The sequence below is a fragment of the Dioscorea cayenensis genome, unplaced genomic scaffold (genome assembly GCF_009730915.1).
Source record: "Dioscorea cayenensis subsp. rotundata cultivar TDr96_F1 unplaced genomic scaffold, TDr96_F1_v2_PseudoChromosome.rev07_lg8_w22 25.fasta BLBR01000230.1, whole genome shotgun sequence".
In the NCBI taxonomy this organism is placed as follows: domain Eukaryota; kingdom Viridiplantae; phylum Streptophyta; class Magnoliopsida; order Dioscoreales; family Dioscoreaceae; genus Dioscorea; species Dioscorea cayenensis.
Genome location: NW_024086621.1, coordinates 245923 through 260054, shown reverse-complemented (window position 1 = coordinate 260054; position 14132 = coordinate 245923). Strand labels below are relative to the sequence as shown.

Below are 14132 nucleotides of genomic sequence, written 5' to 3'. Positions count from 1 at the left end.
AACCATCTTGAGGCGATTAGCAAGGATTTTAGTAATAATCTTGTAGCAAACATTGCAAAGAGATATAGGTCTAAAATCGGAAACCAGCTTCGGGCAATCAGATTTAGGGATAAGCACGATAAATGTTTTGCCCCAAGAAGCTGGCATGTTAGAATTATTGAAAAAATAAAGGATAGCATTAAAAAGATGATCACCAATTATAGACCGATCATTGATAAAAATTCAACATGAACCCGTCAGGGACCCAGAGGACTTACGAAGGAAGGTCGAAAGAGTACTGAAAACTTCCTCTTGTAGTGACCTCCACGATAAAGGGAGTTACGATCTTGATCCGAAATACGAGGAAGATCAGGAGGCAAAAAATCTGCAATATTAGAGGCAACATTCGAAGGAGCATTCCAGATATGATGAAAGAAATCGATGAAAGCATCTCGAATCGGTCAGACTGACAAGTAGATATTACCATTTAAATCTTGGATTTGAGAAATATAATTATTATGAGAACGGTGCGAAAAACAGTAGTGAAAAACGCGAGTGTTTTATCACCATCATTAACCCACAAAATTTTGTATGACGCTCCATTTGATGCTACACTGCCGCTGGATGGCGAGTTTAGAATATTGATCCATGAACGACTTTGAGAAATGTCATTACAGGTCGAAGCTCAAGATCACTGATATTAATCTCAGTGTTGATTAAATTATTTTCAATATCAGGAAACACCAGATCTGTGCCAAAGCCACCAACTTGGAGCGGGTTCTGGAAAGGAGGTGAGTGAAGCCATGCATAGGGTTGCCATGCGGGCTGTCCTGTCGGTTGAGAAAAAACTCACTAACTTTAGATTGAACTTCGCTAGAATAGTTCAGCCTTATATACTAATTTTGCTATTCTTGGTAACTAGATTAATTTGTTTGCAAATGTATAAAACCTTGAAGTCTGAGATTGATTAAAAAGACCCATAAATACCAGCAATTAGGGCTATAAATATAAAGACAAAAACTCATTTTACGTAAATGTCATTTTATATGATTTCGAATATGAAATATGATTGATGTTATTTATTTATTTTTATTTATTTCGCCTAAATAAATAAGTTTGGCTACCGTTTTATTTGTTATATTCAATATCATTATCTTATTTATTTATTTTTATTTAACTTAAAATAAAAAGATGGAAATGGATGATGATTTGTGTACTATATTCATTTGATTTTGCCATTATTAGCACCTCATAAAGTGATTCATAATTTAAAAAATTTAGTAAAACAATTATATGTTTTGAATTATGAATATTAAGTGATGAATTAGAGTCTTTTTAAGATATAAAAATAAAACATAGAAAGCTAAATATAAAGGTTACATTGAATATTTTTAATATAGATGATTTTTAAATAAATAAATAAACCACATTTTTGCATAACAAGAAGAGACAACAACAGCCACAAAGTAGTCCACTAACAATAGAGATGAGACAGTAGTAATAATAATAATAATGGGATTACAGTAGAAGCACATTGGAAAAATTTTTATTGCGTCGTAAATATAAATAACCTAAAAAATCTAGAATATGAAAAATAAAAAGTATTTATATATAGTATATAAGCAAAAAAAAGGCGAAGGCAACCTGTGAACTACACTCAAGAAATGTTTGTGTGGTGACAATTCTACAGAGCACCAACAAGCAGATAGCACAAGAGAAGAGACAAAAGGCCAAAAAAAAAAAGACCAGTGTCTTCATATTGAAGCACTTTCATCAAAAGCATGAAGAAAAAGATGAGGGACTTGTTTTGCAGAAGAGATATTCCTGATTGTACAGCTGCCTTCCTTTATCTTTCCGAATTGTGAGGCAAGAACAAATAAAGGATTACAACAAATTGGGTATTCTCTTGTCAGGTTTGTTATTTTGATTTCTTCTTGAAGTGCTATTTGATTTTCAGATAATTTAGTTTCCATTTGTACTTCATGGAAAGAACAAGATCTGGCAGCCCAGAGAGGACTAGCTCTGTAAGAGAAGCAATTAATTTGTTTGGAGAAAAGATGGTGAGTAATGGTGGAAAGCAAAACAAACTCAAACCTCACTTCTCACTGTCAGATGTATGTATTATATATTGCAAACTAATTTTGATGTCCTCTTTCTTGACAAAGCTACATGTTCTTCACATTTGATAGTTTTTATTTGTGAAGGAATTGGCTACAAAAAGGGCAAGAGAGATCCATGTTGCGAAAATGGATATAGGCAGATTGTGCGAAAATAAGAAGTGTGCTGAAGATGACAAGGCCAGAGCAGAATCAGAATTGTATATGGCCAGGGGGATGGCAAATGAACTCGCTCGACGCATCGAGGAATGTAATGCTAAAACACTGGCTCAGAAACAACAGCTTCAATCGATGAATTCTCCAAAAATAATGATGGACTCCCAACCTCTTGATTATGTTCAAGTGATGCATGAGCTTGACAGAGTCAAGCATGAATTGAGCAAACTGAAACTTGAGGTTTCATCTGCCATAGAAGCAAAGGCGAATGCCGAAAGTGAAATAAAGACCTCTGGTTCTAAAGTGAGAACAATGGAGGCCTGTGCGGAGGATCTTCAAAAGGAAATCGAGCACATAAATGAAGAGCATGTTTTAGTTGAGCTAGCAAGAATGGAAGCTGAAAGGGAACTGCAACAGATTGAGTCTCAAAGATTAGCAGATTTTTCCTGGTATTCTAAGAGCATTGAAGAAGCTAACAACAGAATCAAGGGCCTTCAAAAGGAAATACAACAAACTCAGGAGCTTGAAAGAAGTCTTGCTGTGACCACTGCTGATGTTGATGTCTTGCAAAAGGAGATGGTATTAGTGAGGGCTATGGAGAAGAATTTCAGCAAGAGTAATTCAATGAGCAATGATGAACAGAAAAAGGAAGAACAAACACAGCGAGAATTACGAAATGCGGAAGCTGAATTGGAGGTCGCAAAGAAAGAGTTGTCATCATACAAGTACCAAGGGTTTCAGTTCATGAGTGCTATGGATCTTATAAGGAAAGAACTAATCGAAATATTTAAGGAAAAGGAACAAATTGAGAAAAATGAGAAGAAGACAGATTCTGCAGTCAGGAATCTCAACTCTAAGCTTCTGAAAGCGAAATCACAGCTCGAATCAGCTTTGGTAGCCGACACAAGAGCTAAAGAAATAGTGGCCAATCTTTCAGCAGCACTGCAACAAATGAAGATAGACACTGAGGCAGTGAGGAGGGAAAGAGAGCAGATAAGCGAAGAGTCAAAATCTATCAAAATTGAAATGAAGAGTGAGGAAACTATCAATTCAGACAATGAGAGGTTGTTAACTACAATGAAAGAGCTCGAGGCAGCTAAAAAAGCTGAAGAATCTGCGCTTAAAAAGCTAAAGGCCGTTGCTGAGAGAGCGATGAGGAATAGAGTTTGCACACAGTTGCACGAGTTTCTCGTATAACTATATCTAGTTCTGAGTATGAGTACTTAACTAGTGGTGCAGCTGCGACAATGGATGTTGCCAACAAGAAGGTTGCTGCCATTCTGGCTTGGATAGAAGCATTGAAAGCTGAAGAGAAGGAGATGTCATTGAAGATTGAACGTACTAAGAGTGATATCGAAGAACTTCACAAGAAAAAAGAGACAATGGTTGATCAGATGAGAACAGTGGAAGAAGACATTGATCGAAGTGAGGCTGAGGCTTTCCATGCTCGAGGGCTAATGTTTCATTTCTCGAGACAAGGAAATCTATTAAAGACAATGGGTTTGCCAGTTCAAAGAGAAGAGCTAAGATCAGAAGGTCATCTGCATCATCAATAACTCGTCTTCCCAGTCGATCTCCATCATTTACTATTAAGAAGAGAGGGAGGGTAATGCCTACATTTGTTCTGTTTCTTAGGAGAAAAGAGAATTATCGAGTAGAAATGAGGTTCGGTCTTTGAAGATAAAATTGCTGTTTAAAAGCGAAGTTTAAATTTATAGCTGTTATAACATTGTTGTTTGACAATTTAGATTTTTTTCATTAATAAGTTGTTAAATTGCTGATATATGTAACCATTTGAACTTTAGCTCCAATTCGTTATGTATCTTCAAATTTTATACAATTACTAGCTCTGATAAGTATAATTTGCACTCAATTTATAGACCTTCTTTAACTCATAATAAATTAAATTTGAATTATTTTGAACTAATTTTACTCCTAATCTTAATGTTATTGCATTGTAGGAAATAAAGAGATTGATTTGAAGGAAGAACATGTAAAAGGCACAAAATTGGAGAAATAAGAGCAAAGTTTCAACAAAGAAGGAACAAGCAAAGCAAAAAATCTAGTGCCTAGGCGCTAGCATGCAGCGTTTAGACGCTATAACATCAAGAGGTGCAAAACAGAAAGTATAGCGCCTAGGCGCTACAGTCTTTGGCGCCTAGGCGTTACCCCGATTTTTATGTTATAAAAGGGGCTAGGGTTGAGACGAAAATAGAGGAATTTCGGAGAGATCAAGAGACCGGGAGCGAAGATTTGGCGCGGATTCATTGTCAGGCTTTAGTTTTTAGTTTTTTTTTGTTTATTTGATTATGAACCTTATACATATGTCGAACTTTGAAATTATTATGTTCTAAATACTTTTTCTAGGACTACGATGTAGCCATACTATGAAAACCTAGATTCATCTTTGTTTAATTTAATTGATGCTTGTTTCAAGACTATGTTGCATATTTTAATCTATGCTTAATGCTTGTGATTGCTTGATCACCAATTGCATGATTATTAATTTGATTTGAGACAAAGAGGTGATAATTGAATTAAGCTTTGGTTGAAATATCGTACAATCATCATAAGATAGAGATATTTATGAGGTTGTATAGGTTCACAGTTATCTCAGAGATGATGTTAACTTATCTAGTGGAATATGCTATTGATGCTTGAGAAAGATCAAAATGTAATTTAGGAAAATTTGATGACAACATAAGAAACAAACATTGATTGATTGAACTAGATTATCTAGGTGGAATTAGTTTAGGTGAACTCGGAAACCCTAGAATCTCTTGACATTGATTTCTCCTTATCTAACTCTCTCTCTCTCTCTCTCTCTAGTCCTTAAATTAGATTTTCTAAACTAAATCTTTTCAACCTCATTAGTAAAGTAGAATTAGGGTTACTGATTTTGGTAATAAACTTAATCCACGTGGGACGATACTCTGTTATCATTATATTACTTGTTTGCGATAGCATACACTTGCGTTATATAAATCACAACCAAAAAGTTTTTGGCGCCATTGCCGGGGATTGTGTTCTTTATTAATAAAAAAAAAACTCTTGTTTTACTTCATAATTCATTATTCTTGATTTTTTTTCTTCTTTTAATCAAAATTGTTAAAATTGAATGCGAAAATTTGGTACTGAAAGTATCATACCTTTTGATTCTGAAATAGGACGTACATGTCGCAGGAACAGGAAGAAGACAAGACTTACAAATAATCAATCGCTAGAAGCCATGGATAATCCTGAGAAAGCAAGAGCTAGGGACAATGCACCAGCGAATGAGCAAGTATTTAATAATCCAATGGTGGTCAATCAACCAATGGTTTTGCGTGATTATGCGATGCCATTAACTGGCATTCAACCTGCGATTAGCGTGGCCAGTCATTCAAGCAAACAACTTTGAGCTGAAGCCGGTGACTCTTCAAATGATTCAAGTGATTCAGTTCAATTTGCTACTTAATGAAGACCCCAATCTTCATATCGCGAGCTTTCTTGAAGTTTGTGATACATTTAAGTATAATGGAGTGGACGATAAAGCAGTTTGCCTATGTCTATTTCCTTTCTCTCTAAGGGGCTGTTTGGTTGTCTGTAAGTGAAATTACATGTAAGTGAAATTACAGTGTAAGTAAAAATGCTGCATTTCTATTTACATCACTGCTGTTTGGTTTGTTGTAACTGAAAATGCTGCATTACTTTTAATTTGTTTGGTTTGATGTAAGTTAGAAGATATGGTCACCATGTAAGTAGAGGGGGTAAGATTACCCCCAATATACTGTATTATTATTAATTATTTAATGCATTTTAAAAAAATAATTAAAACTAAAATAATTAATTTAATTTAATTTAATTTAATTTTTAAACTAATTAAATGATTTAATAAAGTATTTATTACATTTACAAATAATAATCAGAAACTCAAATAACTAAGCCGAATAATAATAAGAAACTTAAATAATTAAACACTAACTCTAAATAATTAATTTAGTTCTCCCCATCTACTTTTAACACTAATGTAAATTAATTAATTAATTTAATAATAATTTTATTAAATTAAAAATATATAAAATTCTTTAATTTTATATAAAAAAAATATTTTTTTAATTAAAATTAAATACAAATTGGTATATTTTAAATAAAAATAAATAAATTTAATAAAATATAAATAAGTATAAGTTTAATTATACTAACAATTGATTATATGTAATTTTTCATTTTCTTTTAATGCATAAATTGGAGAGTGAAGAATAGTGATTTTAGCCCAAATGTTTTCCTGCATTTCAACTTACAGCAAAATTTGCTGTAAGTTGAAATGCAGCAAAAGTACACAAAACTGTAAAACTGTTTACATGTAAAACTGATTTCACAGCAAACCAAACAACCTTTTACATGTAAAACCAGTTACATTACAGCTACTTACAGCTAGTTGCAGGTAACCAAACAACCCCTAAGAGAGAAAGCAAGAAATTAGTTGAATTTATTACCACCAGATTCCATTGTGACATGGGATGATCTTGTTCAGAAATTCCCTGCCAAATTCTTTCCACCAGCCAAAACAGCAAAGATGCGGATTGAAATCAATAATTTCGTTCAATATGAAGGTGAAACTTTATATTAGACATGGGAAAGATATAAGGAATTATTAAGGAAATGTCCTCATCATGGGTTGCATAAGTGGATACAGATCCAAAACTTTTACCAAGGTCTGAACAACACCACCAGAACACTAGTGGATGCATCTGCAGGTGGAGCCTTAATGAAAAAAACTATTGATGAGGCATATGAATTGCTAGAAGATATAAATGCTAACAACTATCAGTGGCCTAATGAGCGAAACATGCCAAGGAAGGTGGCTGGAGTACATGAGATAGATGACATTACCAACCTTTCAGCCCAAATAGCAGCTCTCTCAAAGCAGTCACAGAACAATAATTTGCCAGTAAATGTAGTAAAGACTACCGGTCTGGCTTGTGAAATGTGTAGGGGCCTCATCAAAGCTTTGAATGTCCAGCTAGTATTTCTTTATCACAAATGACAGTAGAGCAAGCTCAATATGTGGGGAATTTCAATAGGCAATAAGATAACCCCTATTCCAATAGGTAAAATCCAGGATGGCGGAATCATCCTAACCTATCTTGGAAAAATAACTCAACCATGCAGGAACAAAGCAACCTACCACAAGAGAAGAAAATAAATCTGGAGGAAGCAATGGCCCAGTTAGCTACAATTCAAACACAGTTCATGAATGAAACTCGCAATACTTTGCAAAATCATTCTGCACAGATAAGGAATTTGGAGGTTCAGCTAAGTCAAATGGCGAGTATGTTAATAGAGAGACAACAAGGAAACTTGCCTAGCACATCTGAGGCGAATCCAAGAAAGAGTGGCAATGAACAATGTAGTGCAATTACTTTGAGGAGTGGAAAAGAATTGAAGATGCCAGAGAAAAAGTCTGAGTCTGTAGATCAAAAGCATCAACAAGATAACCTTGAACAAAATAAATCTGAAGCTCAGATTGAAGCACTATTACCACAAGATAGATTTACTAGAATCCCTTTTCCTCAGAGCCTGAAGAAGAAAAAGAGTAACCAGCAGTTTGCTAAATTCTTAGATATATTCAAGAAGCTTCACATTAATATCCCATTTGCTGAAGTTCTTGAACAAATGCCAAGCTATGCAATGTTTATGAAAGAAATTCTATCAAACAAAAGGAAGCTTAAGGATTATGAGACAATCGCAATCTTGCAAAAGAAGTTGCCACCCAAACTCAAGGATCCAGGCAGTTTTACCATCCCATGCTCGATTGGGAATATGGTGTTTGAGAGGGCATTATGTGATTTGGGAGCAAGTATCAATTTAATGCCCTTATCAATCTTCAAGAAGCTTAACTTGGGAGAAACGCGGCCTACTACAGTCACATTGCAACTAGCAGATCATTCATTGAAGCACCCCAGGGGAGTAATTGAAGATGTCCTAGTCAAGATAGATAAGTTCATATTTCTAGCTGATTTCATTGTACTTGACATAGAAGAAGACAAAGACATACCATTTATACTAGGTAGACCATTTTTGGCTACTGTGAGAGCGATTATTGATGTGCAAAAAGGAGAATTACATCTCCGGGTCCAAGAGGAAGAAGTGACTTTCAACATTTTTGATGCTATAAAATATCCACAAGCAAGTGAATGTTGCTTTCGTATTGATGAGAAAAATCTTTTGCAATTGAATGAGTTCGATGAGTTTCGAAATGAAGCTTATAAAGATGACATAACTAATAAAAAGCAAACAAAGGCTAGGCATGGAAAATTCAAGATGAAGTGGTGTGGACCGTTCACAATCAATAAAATGTTACCATATGGTGTTGCGGAAGTCACTCATTCAGAGAAAGGAACTTTCAAAATTAATGGGCATCGGATGAAGCCATATTTCTGGTGGAGCTTTGACAAGGGTACAAATAAAATCATCTTGAACCTACCATGATAAAGAAGTCGTCGAGCTGAGGACGTTAAACAAAGCGCTAGCTGAGAGGCAACCCATGCATTTTTAACGTTTATTTTATTTTATTTTTCTTATCTCATTTTATCTTATTTTATAATTCAGCTCCCATAAGCTCCAACCTTCCAAAAACACCCACCACCAAAGGATGATAGTGAAGACATGAAAGTCAAGACATTCAGGGGAGTTTTTATTCTTATTTTATGCCTTTTATTTATTTATTTATTTATTTATTTCTCTTTGCTCACATTGAGGACAATGTTTTCTTCTAAGTTTGGGCATGTGGTGATGTTGATAAAAAAAAAGTTTTTTTGGTTTGTGGAACAATGATGGCCTATGATAATAATTCTAGTGACTTTTCTAATCCATGAAAAACAATAGATGGGTCTCTCTTTTGACTATAGTGCTTGTGTTGCTCTATTTTTGGTTCCTTTACACTCTTAGCACACCCAGTTATGCTTACTAAGTTGTCCAAATGCTTAGAGATCATTTATGCAAATTAGGAGCTTACTAAAGCCTTGAAAGACCCTAAAATTAGTTAGTTAGGTCAGGTTGTTAGAGCCTACTACCTTTGATGTGTGAAAGCCACTTACGAAAAAGTCGGATACTAAGTATGCCCTATTGGAAGAAAGGGCTACCTCAAAAGATATGTGAAAAGCTACTTGTTTAAAAATTTGATTATGAGTAAAAACAACGAAATATGCATAAGTAAATAAGTTTAGGGGTTCAATTAGAGGTTAGGTGGGTTCTTATTGTTGCATAAACAAACAAGAGTTCAAGGATAGCGGTGTAGCAAAGACTGGACACACACACACATGGAACCTTAAATGGAGTAAGATTTGCCCTCTAGTTGAAATTGTAGACCGTGCTTAAAATTTCTTTTTATGGGTTTGAAAAATCCAACTTTGAGGCCGGAGTTTCACTTAATGTTGCCATTAATCATATTGCTTTGTTTCACAATATTTTTCTTTCTCTTTCTTTTGTTCGAGGACGAACAAAACTCCAAGTTTGGGGGTATTTGATAAGTATAATTTGCACTCAATATATAGACCTTCTTTAACTCATAATAAATTAAATTTGAATTATTTTGAACCAATTTTACTCCTAGTCTTATTGTTATTGCATTGTAGGAAATAAAGAGATTGATTTGAAGGAAGAACATGTAAAAGGCACAAAATTGGAGTAAGAAGAGCAAAGTTTTAACAAAGAAGGAACAAGCAAAACAGAAAATCTAGCGCCTAGGCTCTAGCATGCAGCGCTTAGGCGCTACAACATCAAGAGGTGCAAAACAGAAAGTATAGCGCCTAGGCCCTACAGTCTTTGGCGCCTAGGTGCTACCCCGATTTTTATGTTATAAAAGGGGCTTGGGTTGAGACGAAAATTGAGGAATTCCGGAGAAATCAAAAGACCGAGAGCGAAGATTCGGCACGGATTCATTGCCAGGCTTTAGTTTTTAGTTTTTCTTTGTTTATTTAATTATGAACCTTATTCATATGTCAAACTTTGCAATTATTATGTTCTAAATACTTTTTCAAGGGCTACGATGTAGCCATACTATGAAAACCTAGATTCATCTTTGTTTAATTTAATTGATGCTTGTTTCAAGACTATGTTGCATATTTTAATCTATGTTTAATGCTTGTGATTGCTTGATCACCAATTGCATGATTATTAATTTGATTTGAGATAAAGAGGTGATAATTGAATTAAGTCTTGGTTGAAATATCGTACAATCATCATAAGATAGAGATATTTATGAGGTTGTATGCATCATTATAAATTTCTAGAGCTTAATGAGTTCCATAGGTTCACAGTTATCTCAGAGATGATGTTAACTTATCTAGTGGAATATGCTATTGATGCTTGAGAAAGATCAAAATGTAATTTAGGAAAATTTGATGACAACATAAGAAACAAACATTTATTGATTGAACTAGATAATCTAGGTGGAATTAGTTTAGGTGAACTCGGAAACCCTAGATTCTCTTGGCATTGATTTCTCCTTATTTAACTCTCTCTATCTCTCTCTCTAGCCCTTGAATTAGATTTTCTAAACTAAATCTTTTCAACCTCATTAGCAAAGTAGAATTAGGGTTACCGATTTTGGTAATTAATAAACTTAATCCTCGTGGGACGATACTCTCTTATCATTATATTACTTGTTTGCGATAGCGTACACTTGCGTTATATAAATCACAACCAACAAGCTCTCGCTGAAAAAGATCAACAAAGAGGTAGGTGTCTTAAAGCTTTAGTCATGGATCATCTTAAATTTCACCCAAATTTGATAATATAAATATCCATTAAAGGCATGGATTTTAAAATGAAATTTCATTACAAAAAAGAACTCGAGACATAGTAGATGGCTGACTATAGCTATAATAATAAGTCATTTGTATGGTTAAACTTAAATACATTGGAAATATTCATCTTATCCTAAATGATGGGTTAAATTCAACACTAGCAAACATTGCTAAAGCAAACTATCTGAAAAACCATAATAGAGAGAGAAAAAAAAAATCAATTTTGCCTATGAACAAATTCTTAGTAAGAAAACAATCTCTTATATTTGATTTATTTTTATATATTAACCATGATGGTAATTTGTGTTACTCCTTGTTATATAGACCTTTTTTTTTTATCAAAGAATGTGTTCTAAATTTTATAAGATGAAAATTTGAGGAATAATATGTTTTTTTAATAAAAGAATTTTTTTTCTTATTCTATAGAGGAGATATTTGGAGCAGGCAATTCAACAAATTGAGCTTTATTGTTGGAGTGGATTTAAAAATTTTGTATAAGTGGTTCTTTTTCTTTTTCTTTTTTTCTGAGAAAAGGAGAGCTACCACAAGCTTAAAAACAAAGAAAAAAGATACTGATTAATCAAAAGACAAACTAGCTTTTTTTTTTTGAATACTAAAGACAAGCCAGCTTTAGACACTGCTTTCCATTAGCCATCTAGGGATATCAAGCTCTTGGTGAAAAAGGGCTAAACCTAGATTATTCCTTCCAAGGGTCGTAGGAGCATCAGCTGCTAGATTGATGTCTCTGGGTCTGTATTAAAGGATCATTTCAGGATTGCGACCAACAAGTTGCTTCATCATTCTAAGTTCATCTCTGAATTACTAAGTTAAACATTGATAATTTGTCCTAATTAGTTCCACCATCGTGGGATAGTCACATAAAACTCAATCATAATTAGATTTATGCTTTTGTATAGCTTTAGTGCTGAGTTGTAGCAACTTCTCCTTGTATACTTGAATGGGTAATGGTTGAGGACACCTTAGTAAGTATGATGCGTTGAGTTCCAGCAGCAAAGAGAAAACCTAAACCACAAAATGACTGTTGATCAACCCAAGATGCATCATAAAAGACTGAAATACAATATTGCTGGAAAGAGTTTGGAAGATACTCCCTGATATTAGCTTTCTTCCTCCTCGAATACTAGTCACTCTCATCATTTCATCCAAGGCTTACGGACTGGCCCAAGCCCGATCCAAACATAATCAAAAGTCAATGTTTGACAGGCCAATACAAACTTGACTCAAACAAACCTTGGATTGGATGTGGATATTTTTTTTAAATGATGGGCCGACCCTTTTGGACTTTTCTTGAGCTGGTCCAACAGACCGACCCATGATCTGGGCCATTGGATTTATTACTAAACATTATTAATATAATTTTTTAAAATATTATAAATGATTGATTGATTAAAATATGGCCATCATACACGGAAGCTAAATAGCTAGGATATGGATATTATTTTTAAATGATGGGATGACCCTTTTGGATATTTTTTGGGCTGATCCAATAGACCAACCCATGATCTGACCCATTGGATTTATTACTAAATGATAAGTGCTTCTGTATTAGTAATACGAAGTATTCTTTTTCTTATGATGAGCATTAATTTTCTCAGATTTTGTCGCTAATATATGTGTATTTGTGTTCTTTTGTGCATGTAGGGTTGTGGAAACAAATATAGAAGAAAGAAACCAAAGTAGATTGACGTGAAGACACAAGTTGTGCTTAAATACATGTGAGTGTGTGCCAACCTCCGTTATGTTCAAGGAAATATGCAAATTGGAGGGGGCACAAAGGCAGTCACACTCATGTGTTCCGACTTGAGCAAAGCTAGCAAGATTGCCATCAAATGTGTTTTTATTTGAAGATGCAACGTGATCTACAACATAAATGTCTACCCGTTTATGTTGTCTCGATGAAAAGTATGTATTTGGGAGTATTTTGGCGGAGTACTATAGCTGATAACTGTAGCAATTTTACTGTACTAGTTACTGTTCACAAGGCGCTGAAAATTGAATTTCTGCAGATTCACACGGGCGTGTGGAAATTCCACATGCTTGTGTAGATGCCCGATTCCAACCTATTTAAAGCCTGATTTCAGCCGATTTGGGGATCCTTCTTTCCATCCTTTCTTCATCTTTTCCCCATCTTTGGAGGTGCCCGCAGCTAGGGTTTAGGGAGGCTTCGTCAAGATTTTTAGAGTTGTTTTACGGCCTTCATCACTACGTTCTTTTGGAAAAGAGTTATTGGGGAGCTTTCGTCGGCATCGATTCAGAGAGGTGTGCCCTAGGCTTGATGAGGGAACCTTTAAAGAAGACGAGGCTACTCCACAAGACCATCGACACGAACACCAAGGGGGCTTTCTTCATGGTTTCATATCTTTACTTTTGATTTCATTATTGATTGTATTGTGTTCTATGGAGAGCTAAACCCCTAAAGGGTACTTGGACTAGTAAATCCTAGGTTGTTATTGTTACATTGACCTTTTATTATGTTTCTTTAATTGATGTCTTTAATTGAGTTCCAATCTTGAATGCTTGTTGAATTGATTTTCTCTTAGAGTGACACTAGGGTTGAGAATCCATCTTGATAACCTTTGTGGATGAGTGACACATAATGAGGGTTAGACAATGCTAGATTGGTTAGGGTTAAGAGGGTGAGTCGAGAGGTAGCGGAACGTCCCCTTTCCCCTCCGGTGTGATTTATCCTACCTCTACATTTCAAGGGTTCTTTGCGGTCACAATATAGTGAAGTGCTAAGAGACGAACTCTGCTAGAGCTTAGTTGCGCGAGCAACAAATTGAAGCGTTGAAGTAATCCTTAGTATCTGGGGCTTGATTGTGACTAGGGGTCTTTCGTTTGGACTAAAGGGTTAGATCTATATTAGGGAATAGGGTTTATCACTTGGAGTCCCTAGAGCTTTATGTAACTTTGCACAGTGTGAGGTGCTGAGATTGAGTGATTTCTCTGCCGGGACATAGTGTAGACTTAGTCACGGTTGACCATAGGTTTAAGACCGTGTATTTTAAGATTTCTACGACTCATGAAGCATTAGTTAGGAGACATAATGATTAGTCTTGCACTTGAA

The 14132-nt window shown here is 34.9% G+C and overlaps 2 protein-coding genes and 1 non-coding gene across 3 annotated transcripts; 2 read left to right on the top strand and 1 right to left on the bottom strand.

Annotated features, from left to right (window-relative positions):
* The first annotated feature begins 1637 nt into the window (after window positions 1–1637).
* LOC120253864 (protein PLASTID MOVEMENT IMPAIRED 2-like) lies at window positions 1638–3449 on the top strand. Its single transcript, XM_039262080.1, has 3 exons — window positions 1638–1845; window positions 1937–2093; window positions 2184–3449. The coding sequence occupies exons 2-3, from the start codon at window positions 1962–1964 to the stop codon at window positions 3447–3449; spliced, it is 1398 nt and encodes a 465-aa protein (XP_039118014.1). The 5' UTR covers window positions 1638–1845; window positions 1937–1961.
* Window positions 3450–6807: 3358 nt separating this feature from the next.
* On the bottom strand, window positions 6808–6914 carry LOC120253867. The gene has a single exon (XR_005534442.1). It is a non-coding gene; the product is annotated as a small nucleolar RNA R71 (small nucleolar RNA).
* Window positions 6915–7454: 540 nt separating this feature from the next.
* Window positions 7455–8726, top strand: LOC120253863. The gene has a single exon (XM_039262079.1). It carries the CDS (start codon window positions 7455–7457, stop codon window positions 8724–8726), a length of 1272 nt encoding a protein of 423 aa, XP_039118013.1.
* Window positions 8727–14132: the final 5406 nt, after the last annotated feature.

Bases quoted from the DNA above. Each gene is read 5' to 3' on its own strand.
- LOC120253864 (XM_039262080.1), top strand. From the start codon at position 1,962: ATGGAAAGAACAAGATCTGGCAGCCCAGAGAGGACTAGCTCTGTAAGA. The intron at 2,094-2,183 runs GTATGTATTATA...TTATTTGTGAAG, and splicing joins CTCACTTCTCACTGTCAGAT to GAATTGGCTACAAAAAGGGC.
- LOC120253863 (XM_039262079.1), top strand. From the start codon at position 7,455: ATGGCCCAGTTAGCTACAATTCAAACACAGTTCATGAATGAAACTCGC.